Source organism: Dermochelys coriacea, chromosome 7, assembly GCF_009764565.3.
Source record: "Dermochelys coriacea isolate rDerCor1 chromosome 7, rDerCor1.pri.v4, whole genome shotgun sequence".
NCBI lineage: Eukaryota > Metazoa > Chordata > Testudines > Dermochelyidae > Dermochelys > Dermochelys coriacea.
The window spans coordinates 90,047,976-90,066,287 of NC_050074.1; the positions used below are offsets into that span (position 1 = coordinate 90,047,976).

General features: G+C 36.6%; 1 protein-coding gene across 4 annotated transcripts in view; it reads right to left on the reverse strand.

Moving 5' to 3' along the window:
* The window catches only part of PRKG1 (protein kinase cGMP-dependent 1), an 869,388-nt gene that overhangs the window by 254,046 nt on the left and 597,030 nt on the right, over positions 1-18,312 (reverse strand). For all 4 annotated transcript variants that reach the window (XM_038411702.2, XM_038411700.2, XM_043518662.1 and 1 more), the window contains one exon: positions 6,093-6,156. In XM_038411702.2, coding sequence (XP_038267630.1) covers positions 6,093-6,156 — 64 coding nt within the window. The remainder of the gene's footprint in view (positions 1-6,092; positions 6,157-18,312) is intronic.

The window sequence follows — 18,312 nt, forward strand, 5'->3', positions numbered from 1 at the left end:
TTTATAGACGTCTATCATATCCAAAGTCTCTTTTCAAAACTGAACAGTCCCAGTCTGTTTAATCTCTCCTCCTATGGAAGCTACTCCATTCCCCTAATCATTTTTGTTGCCCTCTCTGGACTTTTTACAATTCTAATATAACTTTGAGATGGGGCATCTAGAACTGCATGCAGTATGCAAGATGTGGGCATATCATGGATTTATATAGTGGCATTGTGATATTTTCTGTCTTATTATCTATCCCTTTCTTAATAATTCCCACATTCTGTTCACTTTTTTGACTGCCGCTGCTCACTGAGTGGACATTTTCAGGGAACTATCCACAATGATTCCAAGATCTCTTTCTTGTGTGGCACCAGCTAATTTAGACCCCATCATTTTGTATGTATAGTTGGGATTATGTATTATGTTGCATTTATCAACACTAAATTTCACTGCCATTTTCTTGCCCAGTCACACGGTTTAATGAGATCCCTTTGTAATTCTTGGTAGTTGGTTTTGAACTTAACTATCTTGAGTAATTTTGTATCATCTGCAAATTTTGCCACATCTCTGTTTACCCCTTTTTCCAGATCATTTATGAATATGTGGAACAGCACAGGTCTAGTACAAATCTTTGGGGGAACTACTAAGGATTATGTTTCTCTGGGTTGCTCCACAGCTCAGCCAGGAAGTAAAGTAGTATTTGCTGAGTCAAAGTTTCCCCCTGCTCTTCCCACCAAAACACGAGTATACAAGGCTAAAATTTTCACTCTCTTCAAGATTGAAGCCCTCCAGAAAATAGGCCTCTACTAGGAGGCTATACAGACCATTATGGGCTACCACTAGGACTTCCGGTAACTTGTGTAGGCTTCAGCATGAGGTATATGGGTGTATGTGGGAGCAAGGTGGTGGAAAGAAGGGAAACAGAGATAAGATACTGAGTAGTGGTATGAAGTTGGCCTGCTCCGCAACCCAAGAGACCAGAGATAACTTCTGGTAGATTGTTTTACAGGTATAACTAACGAAGAAAGTGAGATCAGTTTTCAAAAACATTTTCCCAGTTTACCATAATATGAGGGATACCATAAATATTTTGTGAATAGAATTCAAAATGTTGATAGTAGGCAACTCATTTGCAGTTCATCACAGAGTCATTTTTTGTTTTGAAAGTCATTTTGAAGTAAATTGCTATGCATATTACATGGCTCTTCAAAGTACTTTCTAACATTTTCAATAGAGCTGATTTAGAGCTCATTACAGATTCCTTTTCTGTTTCCAAATCACATACATGGTAAAGAATTGCTAGAAGACAAGAACTGGTTATGCATATTATTAAAAGGGAACTGTTTAATACATTTTCTTTTAAAGTGTCCTAAATAGGAAAAATCATCTGTCTTCTTCATAAATTAATTTAAGTGAGTTACTAACTGCATGATGAGGGAAAACTAAGTGATGCAAATTTGTAATATGCTAAGGGAAATAGAAACTATTAAAACAAAGACTTCCTCTAAAAACATGTAACTATACTGGAACTCCTCCAACAAAAGGGTGGGTGGGGTGGAGGAGTTCCAGTATATTTACATGCAGTGTTTCAGCTTTATATATTGAAGGACTTTTAAATGTCTGTCTTATCTATAGAACTATTGTGAACCATTTCATTTTTCACTGAATTTCCCTCTTTTTGTACATAATTTTTATAGTCAATGAATGTTTATAGCAATTGAATATTTATAGTTTCCTTCGGTGAAACAGAGTTTATTTGGACAGTAGATTTTACATTGGTAGTAGGCAAAAATAAGACTATATAGCTGATGTAGATGTGTAGGCAGACAACCATGGAGAATCTTTATCTATTCTCCTTCCCACTCCTGTCCAGGCTTTTGACAATCCTGTCACCACTTTTTTTTTTTAAACACATCTCTTTAATTTGCCCATTCAGGTCTATTCCTACTGCTAAAATTTTGGTCAATTTGGAGTGGAGATGGGTAGGAAGAAGTCATGGGCTGGCATGCCCATTGAAGCAGAGTTTATATTGTGGTGTATTGTTTGTATAGTAGTTCTGGTAGAGTTCATAAGCCAGTCTTTGGGTGCCATTTTGTAGGCATAGATCTTGCTGGACATACGTACAATTTGAGTGAAAGATTAAACTGTAAACAAAGGTGGATAGGCCATATGATTTTGAGTGAATCTGTAAACAAGGGTGTGGCAGACCATGTGCTGGAGACAGTATCTCCCGGGCAAGTTGAGATAAGTGGGATAACTGATAAACTTGAAATGCAGATAAGGGAAGGACATAAAGAACTGGTTCCTACATAATCCATACAATGTCCAAACCAATTAGATTCAAGAAATTCAGATTTTAGTAGTTAGGAAAAATGTATACAAACTGTGTGATGTGTAACATGAATTGGAATTGTGGTATCACTATGTACCTAAACCCCTTACATCTGGTCCTGGCCTATAGTAACTTGAGTGATGAACTGGAATTGAACTGAGTTTTTTTGGACTCCCAGAGAACTAGATGAAATGTCCTCCCAGAACTGGATGAGATGTTCTGGATAAGCCAAATGGAAAATCCCAACTTGATTCAGACTCACAATACACTATTTGACATGTACTGGTCATGTTAAAAAGTCTTTTAATACTCCTTTTTGATAATACGTACAGCATTTTTCATATAGAAAATATCTATATATTTTATTATTACAGATAAACAACCACCAACTATAAGATGATATGCACAGCCACAATGCACAAAAGAAAAAATCAGTGCAAGTCTCATATAAGCCACAGAAACATATTACTCATTGACAGAGTTAGCATGTTTGGCAAGCCCAAGGATAAATAACCCAATAAAGTCAGAGACCAGAAAGATCTGCTTCAACACAGACAACTGTGACTCAGTTTAAAACAACATAAATCAAACCCTGAAAACAAAGATTCTCAGGTTTTGAAATAAATGAAAAAAAATCAGCTGTGACCAAACACTTTGAAAAATGGTAATAAAAATTTCAGTCTCATACATTTTCAAAAAATATGAATATAATCATTTTAATTAAAAAAAAATAGAACAGTTCCTTTGCTCTGTTCTAGCCACTTTTCATCACCCTAGCATCAGAAAAGGTCAGAAAGTTGATGTGAATCAGCTAGCTAAAATTCTGGTTCTGTGCCTCTTTAAGGAGATGCCAACAGTGTGTCTAGAATGCAGTGTTCTCTGGTGAGCCCCAGTTGTTATAATGGCCTTTGGGGGCCACTACCAGTTGGTGCAGTTTGAAGCTTTGAGACTGCTCTAAACTATATTGGGTTAGTAACAGAGCAGAATTGATTTCAAGTACACAGGTTACACCCAACATTTGTAATCAAATTCAATCTGTACAGGTAAAGATAAAATTTACCTAATTAATATGAATAAATTAGATGACAAAACTACAACACAATTATTAATTGGGGCTCAAATCTGCTCACATTCAAGTCGATGGGCCTGGTTCTGCTTTCACTCTGGTATAAATCATGAGCGACTGCAGTGATGTTACATTAATGTGAAACCACTAGAAGACAGAGGAGAATTGCACTCATGTTTTGTTAATTCACATTCAATTTATCTCTGCTAAATAAGTCATTTTAATTTTTGTATCAACTTTAAAGGTGTGGTCATGTTATCAAACATGGTCATTTTCTCACTGTCTTCCTAACATTTCCACAATTGCTTTGGATGATGGATAACAAATGCAGGCCTTTAGTTTCTGCATTTTTAGCTAACAGCTCTTTTAGAAGGTGTTAGAAAAATGTAGTGCACCTGTGCTGCGTTATCCACAGAGTTTCTTAAAAAGAAACAGTGTATTAAATTGTGACATTAAGAGTGAGATTATTCCCTGCCTCACACTGTGCCAAGTCAGTCACTTTCATTCAATTTTTGTTAGAGTAAAAGCTAAGATAAAAATACAATTACTTTGTTAATTCATTTACAAATGTTTGATTTTGTAAAACATTAAATATACAGCCTTGCAGTAAGTACTACAGGTAATTCTATAGTTTATGAAGAATTTGTTACATGAAAACAAAGAATAACACATTGAAAAGCAAAAATGTTTTTCATCACTTAGGAAATGTAAAAATGTCTGTTGGAAAGTCCTCTAACAGATCATCTAGTACAGACTAGATGCAATTAACCAATTCTCTTGATAGAGGAGCGTACAGTCTAGCCTTAAATAATTGGCTCCGTGCAGGTATTGGTTACACAGGGCAAACCACTTTAAAAAGAAAAAGATATATTCTCCTACCAAAGAACTAACATCATTTCCATTAATGTTATGCAACTTGTGTTTCTTTTATTTTTTCCAATTAGGATTCAGCTTATTTCTATACTTCACCCTTTTTCTTGATAGCTATTTTCTTATAACTTTCTTATAATCAAGAGATCAACATAAAACTAAAAGAGCCAAATCTTGCTAGTTTTACTCATATATGTAAAATTAACAGAAGTAATGCTAGATAAGCATTCCCAGGAATACTTACTTTTATATTTTTGTCTCTCATTTGTTCATCATGTTTTTTTTCCCTGACAGCTAACATGTAGCTAGAAAAAGTATTTTATTGACTTTACACATTTTCGTGTAAAATTGATGTATAGAGTTTAATATTGTTAACATGATCCAAATAAATTAAACTATTTCCAGTTAAGCACGTATTTTTGATATACACAGATTTAATTCAGCACACGCTTATTCACAGCATTCTGAATTATTATGGCTATTTTTCAAAATACTCCAAACATTTCTCTGGCAGCAGCACAGAATGCCCCATGATTTCTTTATTGTGCTTGACAAATGTATGTTTTGCTTAGATTTCTAATAAAAACAGAGGTTGCAAAATTTTCTCACATATTAAATAAAAGAAAGCAAAGGAAAAGTAACAGCATATTAACAGAGGTTGCAGAACTAAAAAGAAGTTAAAAAATCAGCTTTTTTCTTGAATATTTAAGTATTATGCCTTCATTCTTTTGCTACATGACTACACTATTGGTTTTGTTGGTCAAGTTGTGAAAAAAAAATCAAACATTTAAAGCATACAAGTTAAATTTGTAATGGTCTCATTAATTGTGCCTGTAATATACAGAAGTGTGTAATTCTGATGTGCAAAATGGGCAGTTAAGTAGGCAAATACAAACTATGCTATATGCAATGTAATTATTTTAAATTAAATTTATAAGAGCAAACAGGAACCCCAAAATGCTGCAAGTCCTGTTAAGGACTCATTGAAAGCATGTCACTAAATATATCAAATGTCTTATTGCTAGATTTTATACAAAGGCTAAATCAAAATATATTTTGTGTGGCATATGTACAAAGCAGAAGAAAAGTGAAAACAAATTCATAAGCCAACAGAGTATTGAAATGGCCCAATTCCTAGAATGTACTAACTGCTTTGAGAGTTGACAACACTCAACAACTTGCAGGCTAAGGCCCTAAATTAGCAAATAAACTTCCAAGATAAGTTTCCTAAATGCTAACTGATCTCCCTCTCAGGCTAAATAAGTCAAATCTATATGCGGAATCTATTTAGGCTACTGACCCCTGGTGGTGGAAAGTCTGCCAGACGATGGGAGCAGTGGAGCAGGCTGGCCACAATCCCCACTCCACTTAGGAGGGCCAGAGTCAGCAAGCACAGACCAGAAAGATGTGAAGGAAAATCCTGGCTTCACTGAAGTTAGAAGCAAAAATCCTATTGACTTCAGCAGAGTCAGGATTTCATCTAGGAAAAAAAATAATTTGGTATAGCTCCTGGGCAGACCCTTCCAGCAGGGCATCTGTTATATCTAGACATGTCTGCCCTACCCTGCTGTAATCTCAATGGGAGGGCAGTAGACATACTGTTACCATCCTCCTCCAAGGCTGATATTGTCCTGCAGTGAATGTAGAAAGATGCATATTTCACTATCTGAACCTTCAGGGTTTAATCAAGCTCATTATGTCTAAATAATGAAACAGATAACCATGATCTGGAACAAAACTGTGAAGTTGTGAGTTCTGAAGACAGCCTAGAAGATTTTCCTACAAGAAGACCTACAGCCCATGGACCTCATACTATCCTCAAGAATTAAAATCACTTACCTCTTCTAGGACATCTGCAAGCTTACTGAGTATCTCTTCAGGAAGACTCTGGAATGTTGGAACACTGTAATATAAAATGGAAAAGAACTATTGTTTAATTTATTGTTTAGTTTATTTCATAAAGTCAGTTAATCAACAAGATTCCACGAGAGCCAAACAACTTTATTATTTATAATCAATATGGACTCAATCTTATACTGTAGTTCTTAACTACCAATTTTAGCTTAATAATCATAACTCTTCAGGATTGAGCATCATAAAAGCAGCATACACAGTGAATTCTTATGTCTCTATGTCTCCTTGGGTATAATTGAGACATTCAATGGTTACAGAACAGGAAGCTACACAGAATAAACATTCTGAAGCTACGCCTTTCCTGTATAAGGTGAAATGTGAATATCTTCTAAAAAATTCATATTGGGAATCAGCTAAATGAAACTATGCTACAAACTCTTCCGAGTGGCTTATCTTCTTAGCTGCCCCTGCTCTAACTTTCTTCTAAGTGCAGCTTCTATGCACACTTGAGTGGGCCACAACACCTGGGCCAAAGTTTTCAAACACAAGAATTAAATGTAGGCTCCTAAATCTAAATTTTGGATTCTAAATAATTAGGTTGATTTTCAAATTGCTTATTGCCCAGCAGCTCCTAATTCACCTCAATGAGAGCTACTAGATGCTCCAAACTTTTGAAAATTAGCCCATTTATTTAGGAGCCAAATCAGGATATAGGAGACTAATCTTAGGGTCTTATTTATGAAAAGCTTGGCTCTGATTGCCAAGCAGGAGTAAACAAAAACATTAAAAAGGTGGCTCATACCCACTACCATTTGTAATCCCTGGGTCCCTGGTCATGACCTGGGTTCTTTGTCTCTGCTCCCATCAGACTATTTTTCCTTCATGTGAATCATGTTCATTTCAGAGTGAGCACAGAAATGTGTTCACATTAGGATTATGTTTTAAATTATCTTTTAAACCACTTGAAATAAATTTCATCTGATTTTGTTAAAGAGTTACAGTTTAAACCCTCCCCCACCCGCTCTTCATTAACTTTGATTAACAGGATTTTCCAATGCTATTTTAGATTTAAATGTTAACAACATTGTAAAACTTCACTGATCAATACATTATTCTTCTAATTAAATGCCAATTTAAAATATTTTTATAATCATACTAAGTGACATATTAGGCTTCTATGTTCTCCTCATTTTAACAATACTTGTATTAGAGAAGGCTAGTAGATGCAGTAAATTATGAGTGGAATTCATCCTGTGCAGAGGGCCAGCCCAAGGCCAATCATTTACATTCCACTTTAACTGTCAGAACAGAATGTAGGTGGGAGATGAGTGGTGAATAGGCTTTGGGTGGGCCCTCTATACAGGGTAAAGTGTACCCTACATGAATTAGTCATTTTTGCCTCTGTAGATGTGGGTTCAGGTTTTTTTTAGATCACAGAAATAGAATCCTCCCATAGTGTAGAGAGCCAACAGAAGGCCCTCTGCATCATAGAAACCCTCCACAAGGACTGTGCTGGGGATTTGCTGGCAGGACAGCCACACATGGGTGTGCACACACTCACATGAGGCACAGATCGTTCTTGGCAGCCCCATATAGTCCAGCATGGAAAGCCAAGGGGTAAACCAGAGACTGTCCAGGGAGGGACCAAAGATCCCAAAGTACCAGTCCCCAATTATACTTGTTTTGAGTACCATGGCCACAGATTGTAGCCCACATTAGCAACCTAATGCTAGGGTAGGGATGAAAGAGGCAGTGCTGCACTCCTGGACTCCGGACCTGAGCTGGATTTCACCTCGCTAAGTGGTCAATATTCCAGCCATATAAAGTCTGGTTCTATGCTGGTGGAGTAAATCCAGTCTTGAGAGGTACTGACTGTTCTCGTTGCACATCAAAGTAATTAAAGGTACCAGCATCTCACAGAATTGGGCTCCTGTGAGTCCTCAGTCCTGCAAGGGAGTGAAGCATCTGTAATTCCCATTGCTGTTTATGGCAGTTGTGGCTGCTAAATACTCCTAGGATAAATCCCCAAATTAACAGAACATTAACACTATTTATGGTAGTTTATAATATGCTCCATACCTAATAGCAACAGTATCATATTTGGGGCCAAATCTCCCAGTGAACATTTTTGAGCGTGTATTTCCCAGAATTTGTCCCTGTATGAGCTTAAAATTAATGTGTTCTGTGACATGGTTTATATTAAGTTCTTAAAGTAGACAGAAGCAGTCATCATTTATTAAATATTAATAAAATATGTATAAATTAACTGTGTATTATTAATTACTAATTGAGGCAAAACTGGCCACTTATTAAATCATGAGATAAATAACATATACAATTAGTACTTGTTACAAAGCCTACTGAAATCAATGAGACCCTTTAAATTGAATTCAATGGGCTTTGGATCACTTAGATACTGACAGTAATTTCCAAAGGCTTTAGCAAAAATCTAAATATATGAATTCCATCCAATCTATAAAAATAATGATGCAAGAGTTCAGAGTAATTAAATGCTTGCTATTCAGTAATAAATACATTTTAAAAACCCTTAAATTTGCCAAAATGTAAGTCCAAGCTTCTGTAATTCACAGTATTTTTTCTGCAAAACACTGTTTCTAATGGAGGTACACTGCTGCTACTATACTGTGGACCAAAGTAAAAAGATGGGACAGAAATTACTGCCTTGATATCCATGTATTACAGACATTCATTATTCCAGCTTTACCATTCTCACAAGAAGAATCAGAAAGAATGAACTGATAGAGTAATATTTCCTACAAAAAATAGCTGTCCAAAATTTTGCACTGTGAAATTTCACCTAAGTCAGAATTAGGACAGAATTTAGCACAACACATTTTTAATGAAAGTAATTTCCTTTTTAGAACACAGAATCTTCTGAAAAAACTATGCTACAATGAAGGAAATAGATCCATTACAGTCTAAGTTGTAGAGAAAAAACTTTTATGAAGCCTGTTCCTTAATCAGGTAAGAGAAATGGCTTTGTGTATGTTGTATCAGACAAACAATCTCAATGAACTAAATAGTCCTATTGTCAAAAGCTTAGGGTATTTAAACAAATAAAGTTCATAACATAAAAGGGTGAAGGAAGGAAGAAATGTTTAAAGCTTTTTCATTGCAATGGAGCAGATAATTAGACAATTAGAAATGTTGACAAAGCACAAGTCCCAAACAAATTATATCCCAGAATTACAAAATTAATATCTTAGTAAACAGAAAGCCTTTAGAAAGGATTTATGATAGCTCAGAAAGGGCCAGGGTGCTTCTAAATGACTGGAGTTTGGTAATATAGTTAGCTTGTATTTACATTGTGGAAGATGCTCAGATACCACAGTGATATACAAGTTTATAAAAACGTAGAAAGAACATATTTATGAAACAGGATAGAAAAAAACAATTATTGATCTGTGAGCCTGATTTTATGAGGATGGTGAGATGTGAGATGATGATGATAGACTGATAAGGAACAAGATTATGAAGTGAATAAGATTATGAAATGTGCAACATTATAAATGTATAACTCAAATGTATTGGATAATTAACTTGATATATAAAAAATCATGAATAACGGCATCCAATGAAGTGAGCTGTAGCTTACGAAAGCTTATGCTCAAATAAATTTGTTAGTCGCTAAGGTGCCACAAGTACTCCTTTTCTTTTTCGCGAATACAGACTAACACGGCTGCTACTCTGAAATCTGCTATTGATATTATCAAATTGATAGATGAGGAAAAACAACAGACTTAGTTGGATTTCAGGAAAAATTTTGATATTATATTATACAACACATTTACTTACAAAGACCAATATTTTCAAGTATGAACACCCTCAATTAGGCACCTGAACCCATATTTAGTCAACCATGTTTGAAAATTTTGGCTAAACTCAAAAAGAATAATATAGGTGAGGACTACAGCATTAGCAAAGAGATAAGAAAAAAGTGGTCATGAAGAGAAAGATATGTAGCAGAAAGATAATAGGGTGATACAAGGCTTAATATTAATATTTTTCTAACTTTTTACATACAATGTTTTCAGAAGGCTGCAAGTAGAAAAAAATCTTATTTTTGTTGATTGCTTAAAAGTGGAGAAGGCAAAGTCTGAAAATATGTAAAACAGAACAAACATTATTCTGGATGTAATGTTAATTTATAAAGAAAGATCTGTTATCTTCAGAAAAAGAAAGATTAGAATGCAAGCTCATAAAGTAAGATCTTAAATGGAAAGGCATCAGTTCATGCTAACTAGGGGAGTGACACCATCAAGGTCAGAAAATTCAACACACTTGCAGGAGAACCTAATCCCAACCTCTTTCACTTGCCTGTTTTCTATAGATATTCTCCCCAAAGAGCAGGAGAAATTTGATATCCCTCTCTCTTCCCCCCTTCCCTTCAGTGTCTGAGGAGTTTTTGAAGGCCAGGGATCTTCTGGACCAGCTATCTAGAAACAAATGGTACCGATTCTCCTTGGACTCCAGAGATGGGTTTCTGAACCACAAGGTTCTTCTTGGCCAGCCATGTAGAAGCAAATGAACTCTCGCCTCCCACCTCATGGATTCCTCTAGCAGGCTGTCTCATCATTATAGCAGACTGGCAATGCCCATTCAGGCACATTCATGTTTTCTCCTGAACTATTTCAGTGAACACTATTTTTTCCAGTTGCCTTAGATAATATCACATTTTGTCAACATCTATATTATTGCCTAGGTATTTCTTGTAGGAAACACTGCAGGTATTGAGATGGTGCTAGATAAGGCAAAGCTGGAATGCTCTTAGATGTACTCACTCTATTTGTCCCTAATGAATGCTAATACTTAATTAGGCTGATCCTTCATTACTTGCATACCCCAAAATTCAACTGAAATTATTGTTCAGAGAATGGAGATGGGACCCCTGCATAGTAACTAATTTTCAGACTAGTGGTTAAGAACTGAAGGAGGGAAGTTGTACATAACCAGTTCAGATGGATTTGAAAAGGTATGCAGCAAATTAATAAAGACAGCAAGAGAAGTACCTGGTGTTTATCAATTCAAACATATCTGTAGCAAAGTTTGTAAGAGGCTATGGATCAGAGCTACTAATTCCATTTTTATGTTAAGATCATCAGTTTTCATTTTCTGGATTTTAAATTAAAACTGAGCTGGCTTGCATAGTTTTTACTTATTTCTCAATTATTATATGGCAAGTCCTGTAGTCAAAGATTTATAGAAAGTATTTTATACATCTTGAATAGGGCTTTTGGATAAGAGACTTTGTTGAATCTCAGATCCTGATTCTCAGATGCTGAGCACCCACAGCTTCCTTTGGCATCAGTTGTAGAAGTGAGAGCACAGCACTTTTGAAAATCCATCCCCTAGTATCTGCTCTACATGACATCAGGTTACAATGTACATGACCATTTTAGGCAGTAATAATTGGGTATAGATATTGTTGCAGAACTCACACTAGCTGACCTGGTGGACTGCTGACACTTGAATATAAAATTCTGCTTGGGTGCTCCAGTTCTGAACTATGGTAGGAAACCATAGTATGCAACATAAATGACCTTCCTGAAAAACTTTACACCAATTCCAATTAATAGATGCCTTTAAGCTAAACATTTAAAGGCAGTGGTAGTGTGTGATTAAGAGTTACATTTACAGAATGACAGCTGAGGCTGAGAAGCTTGAGCAGCTTTTTACTCAGAAATGTCAGCATATGTAATGTTGGGACTGACAAGATGTTACACCTCTTCTGTATGAATTTCTATCTGGTTAGTTTTTTCAACATTCAAGACAGTGTAAGGAAATTGAATTTTAACAAAATATGCCAATAAACCTTGGTCTTTTACCAATTGGCATACTAAATGGTATTTATCATTTGTCAAAATGATGACTGAAGTAATAGAATAGATAGCAATTGTTGCCATTATTGAAGTCACGATGAACACCAATATTTGAATTCCTTTAGTCTCCTTGACCAAGTGATTTTAGGTTTTAAGTCTGGGTATGGCATAGAGAACGGAATTAGTTGTGCTGGCTGATAATTTCTTCCTAGTGGTGAATGAAGTTCAAACGTCCAGGAAGACTTTTTGGTCCATCTGCTGTCTTCAGAACCATTAACCACAGCATGTTCTTTGAGTGCCAATACACACTGCAGGGTAGATGGTTTCTCCATTAGCTGATCCTTTCTTTTTGAAAGATATCAGGAGTAATACTGTGTTACTATTCATCAGCTCTGAGGGTTCTTTTATATGGCATTCAAAGGATTTCTATTCTTTGGCCCCACCTGTTCAACACATCTGTACAAAGAAGTCTTGGATTAGTGCTGAGACACAACACAGGAAGCGATGAGGACATACTTGTAGGTTGAGGAACAAAGAAGAAGAAACAGAGAAGGCTGTTTTGGCTCCCTTGTTTGTGACTTGGGTTCACGTGGCTATCAAACTCCTTCTGGATGTTCTGGTATCAGATACCTAAGATTACTATTTTTTCCTTTTGGGTTACTGCTATGTGCTCTGCATGGAAGTGAAGAATATAGAAGGCTGTTTGCTTTGCAGTGCCTATTACAGAAATCATACCGCACCTTGCTCAAAGGCTGGCAATGGCTTCCAATTCATTCTGGGTGTAATTCAAGGTGCAGTTTTTGACCTATAAAGCATTTAAATTGTTTAGATTCCAAGAGGCCACATATCTCCCTATGTGGTGTCAAGCAGTTGAGATCAGCTAACGCAGTCACTGCATGGTTTAAACTGGAGTAGGCTGGAAATAGGGTGTTCTTAAAGATGCCCTTGACTAACTTCCCTTCTCAATTCAAGAAAGAAAACATCTGTTGATTTTCAAGAGCATGCTGCAAAACCTGCAAAAAGTTTTTTTTGCTAAGCTTTTGAAAGGAGGGTATGTATAGCATTAGTGTGTATTACAGATACTCCTAGTCGGTTAATTACAAAAGGAAGACTTCACAATTTCCCATTGGTTTATATTGTAGTACATGCAATTGTTACAATAGGTTCACCTAAGCCACATAGTTACGTGCATTTTAAAACTCAAAATAAATCAATACAAGGAAATAAAATTGCAGTCTGTGCGCATTGCCTGAAATTAATTTTTGTATCAACACAGTAGAATGAGGATCAAAGTATCTTAAGGTGCTTATCCTTTCTTCACAGCAAGTGCCTTCCCCACTATTGCCAAAAGGGCATTGCCTTTCTGAGCTCAAAGACTTCAAGATAAATATTGCTGAGTAGAATCTGACACTTGATTTAGGTTACTGGCAAAAAAAAATTACATTCTAAAGAACTTGAGCTAGAAATGCCATCCAACTGGCAGCTGTCCAGTTGTCTGCAAGTTGTGTCAAGGAATAAATTGCTGGCGCAGTCATCCTCATGATAAATTATGGCCTTAAAATGAGAAGGAAATAACTTGAGCTGAACCTTATCCACTGAAGTCTGAAAACATACATTTACTGTGATATCCTTGGTCTTGTGTTTCCTCTGTCTTCTGGAACTAGTGTATCAAAGCAGCACACCACATACAGTCCAGCTGGTGTCTGCACAGACCTAAGACTACCTTCTCCATTATTACCTCTGTTCTTTTTAGATTTACTTTTGCTTACCTGATCTGCTTATACAAAATACTTCTGAAAAATAATCAAGGAAGTTATCTGTAGAATATTGGTACCGCTTTCCATGGAAAATAGCCTTGTAGAGACTTAGCTTCTACTTTTACCTCGAGGGCCAGATTCTGTAACCTTTATATATATTGTCTGGTATGTATAACACGATCCAGCAGAAATAAGTGGGACTGCTTGTGGAGTAAAGTAAACCCAATGCAAGAAAGGCCCTTATTTCCATAGCTGCCAAATTCTGTGCTCTTCCATGTGGGACATTTCATGTAAACATTTAAAGAGCCAATATACATATTTGTAAGAAATTTGCATATAATTATATACTTCAGATTATGATCAATATACCCTAGTTTGGGGTCAGATATGGAAATGTACAAATCATTGGAGCTATGGTGGATAGGACGCTGGGTGGGTGCATCTGTGCTGGAGGATGTTTGGAAGTTCTAAGTAGTTGGGTGCATGCTGACAAGTGTCTGGGGAATGCTAGAATGTCTGGAGGCTGTACCTAGTTGCTGGGAATGAGCAGGAAGCCTTTTGGGGAGGAAGCCAGCTGGGGATGCCTAGAGGGAGCCTGGTGGGGATATCTAGGGAGGGGAAGCTGGGGTTTGAACAGGGACTGGGTGGAGGTGTCTGGGAGGAGAATTTGGAAGTGTGTGGGAAATGAGGGCTCCTAGATCCAAGTCTAGTCACCTTATCTTCTGTCACCACTCATGCTTGCTTTTGATGCTCCTGCTGCCTCCACTTCTGGATGCTCCTTCCCTGCTCTAATCCAGTAGGTGGAGCAGCAGCCCCTGGTAGCTGGCAGTAGCAATTACAGGCCATCCCTACTGCCCTGCTTATAGGTCAATATCTCAGCCTAGTTGTGGGAATGTGTGAAAGGGCTGTCAAGTGTGTGAGTATCACATGAGATATTTGACTCATGGCAGCCCTGTGTTGTCAAATGTCACACTGAAATACACTGTGAAAACAATGAAACACGACTCCTCCTTTCTGTCAGCATCACAGATATTCTTGGAGGAGTGGAAGAGGGGAGGTAGTAAATGGGCATGGAATGGCAAAAACAACCCCACAAAAAGATGAATTAAGATTTGATCTGAGCTCTCCAAAGACTCCATATGTCCATCACAATTATGACTGATAAGACAAATCTAGTCTTCCTGCAGCAATTCACAGTATATTTTACTTTGCTTATAAAGAAGCATAGAAAAAAGAAAGAAATGTAGGGCTTTAAACTCACACATTAATTACAGTTGCATCTGGTTTGGGGGAAATCAGCTCAATACCACCACTTTTAGGAAAGGAGAATTTATTTGCTCTGTGATGGTCACAGATGACCTGCCTGCTGTGCTAAAGCTAAAATGGCTCTAAAATCATTCACATTCATTCATCTTGAAGAGAATGAAAATGAAAAGGCGACAAAGCCTTTTCAGCTCTGCCAACCATAACATAGACATTACTCTGGTAAATAAACTACTTCCATTACTGAAAGTGGTTCATACTAAGATTTCTCTCCAAAAACAATTACCTATGTATCCACTAAAGACTGTAACATGTAGAAAAGTGTGAAGGATGCAATAATTAGATGACCTGCTGCACCGATTTTTATTTTAGTAAGAGACTGATGAAAAGAAATGAGAGTGAAAGACTACGTTTTTTCTTCTTAGAACTCTTAACTTCTATACCCTGTGGTAAAAAGGTAATACCTAGATTGACAGATGGATTACACTGGCCAATAGACAATGTGTGGAACAAATCTTGATCATTTACAGCACACATATTTTATTATGAAACCAGTGTGCATTGACTATGAAACAAACATTGTTCCTCTTTCCACAGGGGAAGAGGACCCTGACAGCAGTAGAACCAATGTGGTTCAATCGTATGCACGTCTGTATGGACCAGATATGAGGAGTTTATACAGAGTCACTGAAGCATTTAATTATTGTGGAAGAGAGTTCCACAGTATGATAATACACAGTATTATTTTGACTGAATTGAGAGTGAGGCAGGCAAGGGGAAAGGTCAGTGGATTCACACCTATGTCAATCTGATGGTCATTTCACTACAGAGAAGGGACATGTGGTAATCACAGGGCAGACGTTGTAATTCTAGACTCTACTTTTCAATGCATGAGTTAATGGGATTGCCAAGGTTCCTTCCCCACTCTGAACTCTAAGGTACAAATGTGGGGACCTGCATGAAAGACCCCCTAAGCCTATTCTTACCAGCTTAGGTTAAAAACTTCCCCAAGGTACAAACTTTGCCTTGTCCTTGAACCATATGCTGCCACTACCAAGCATTTTAAACAAAGAACAGGGAAAGAGCTCACTTGGAGATGTCTTCCCCCAAAATATCCCCCCAAGCCCTACACCCCCTTTCCTGGGGAAGACTTGATCAGAATCCTCACCAAATCTTAAGAACAATGAAAAATCAATCAGGTTCTTAAAAGAAGAATTTTAAATAAAGAAAAGGTAAAAGAATCACCTCTGTAAAATCAGGATGGTAAATACCTTACACGGTAATCAGATTCAAAACATAGAGAATCCCTCTAGGCAAAACCTTAAGTTACAAAAAGACACAAAAACAGGAATATACATTCCATCCAGCACAGCTTATTTTATCAGCTATTAAACAAAAGGAAATCTAACACATTTCTTGCTAGATTACTTACTAACTTAACAGGAGTTGTAAGTCTGCATTCCTGATCTGTTCCCAGCAAAAGCATCACAAAGACAGACCAATCCTTTGTTCCCCCGCCTCCAGATTTGAAAGTATCTTGTCCTCTCATTGGTCATTTTGGGTCAGGTGCCAGCAAGGTTACCTTAGCTTCTTAACCCTTTACAGGTGAAAGGGTTTTGCCTCTGGCCAGAAGGGATTTTATAGCACTGTATACAGAAAGGTGGTTACCCTTCCCTTTATATTTATAACAGTGATTAATCACCCTATTTTGGTCAATAGAGTTATAATTTTTAATAGGCTCCTCAGGTATTCTCTTTTGTCGGAAGTTAATTTAGTTTTTCTTCCTGAGTCTGTTTTTCTCTCACCCTGTCTCCACCTGACAGTGGCTCATTATGAAAGACAGCCCTCTCTCTACATCTCATTTTGAAATCCTGTGGGAAGTAATGCAATTTTTTTTTAAAAACAGCCGCTGTTATGTCCAAAGGGGGAATAATAAGCAGGTATATAAACCCATTAATCCATTTTTCATGCGTTTCATCTCTAATAATCAAGAGACTATTTCTGAGTAACAGAAATTCCCAGGAGTGGTCTCATTAGTGAAAGGACAGCATTTTTCAAAAGTATCCAACAATTTTCAGTGCATCAATTTTTGGATGCCCAATTTAAGACACCTTGGGGGTCTCATTATATTGCATGCCTTTCATTTCCATGATTCCCAAATTTCAGAAATCAATCATAAACCATTTTTTCTGTGGTCCAGTACAATTAGCTGCTACTGTATCAAGCTGAGTTTATCTTTTAAATGCTCCATAAATAATCAAGGATAAGTAAAATATGGACCATAGGTAAAATGGTTTTAAAAGATCATAAAGGAATTAGGTGCTGAAATCTCACTGAGATCTAATGTGACTTGGACATCTAACTCCGTTTGGCACCTTTGAAAATCCTGGCACAAAAATGTTAAAATGAGGATGCAAAATTGTATTAGATTAACCAGAATTCCTTCTTATGACACTGCAATGAACCACAACAAAACCACTTCTTTGTAGCAATAGATTAGATAATGTCTTGATGTGCTTTGATTTATCTCCTTAGTGTCATTGGATGCTAAAACTAGGATTTTCCTCCGATCATTTCTAAATTTTTTATTTAAAAAGTCATTAAAGACTGGTTAGTATTTTGGAGGCACAGTGCATGTAAGTTTAAAGAAATGATAAGTTATATGTATATGTCGACCATTTGTTATGTTTCCCAAAATTAGATGCTCAGTTTAAATTGGTTTAAGATATTGTCAACATCTAATCTCAGTGTAATGAATTTATCTACTACACTTGACAGTAAATTGCCATAATAACATCGGTTTTGTGAAGACAGTGACAATATTATTTCCACAGTGTACAGAGAAGCTATTTGTCATGCTATTTTCACTGCTCTAATATGATCCCCATGTTATATTTTGCTTTTCCAATGTCACTGAAGGGATATTTTCTACCAGTTCACCATGCATTTTTTCCCAGAATTATATATAGGAGCAATGTATTGAAAAATGTAAAAAAAAAAAAAATTACAAATTCACAGTTGTGGAGTCAGAGTTAAAAGTACTGCAAAGCTGTTGAAATCAAGTTGAGTCCCAAAGGGAGCTGCAGTTTGGTTCAACACTTCATAGGATCAGACTCTTCATTTAAAAAAAAAAGTTATTTCTCCAGGAAGCTCTGGAATATCGACTGATTATATTATTGGTAAAGCAAATGTGTGAAAAAATGTGTGTCTATATTTTCAAAAGGACTCCAAGAATGGTCAGAACAACATGTTGTAACAATGAATAATGAGAAAATGATACTCATAAAATGCTTTGCACAGTTGTAACTATTCGTATTAGGGAACAATAAAGAGCTTGTATGGGTT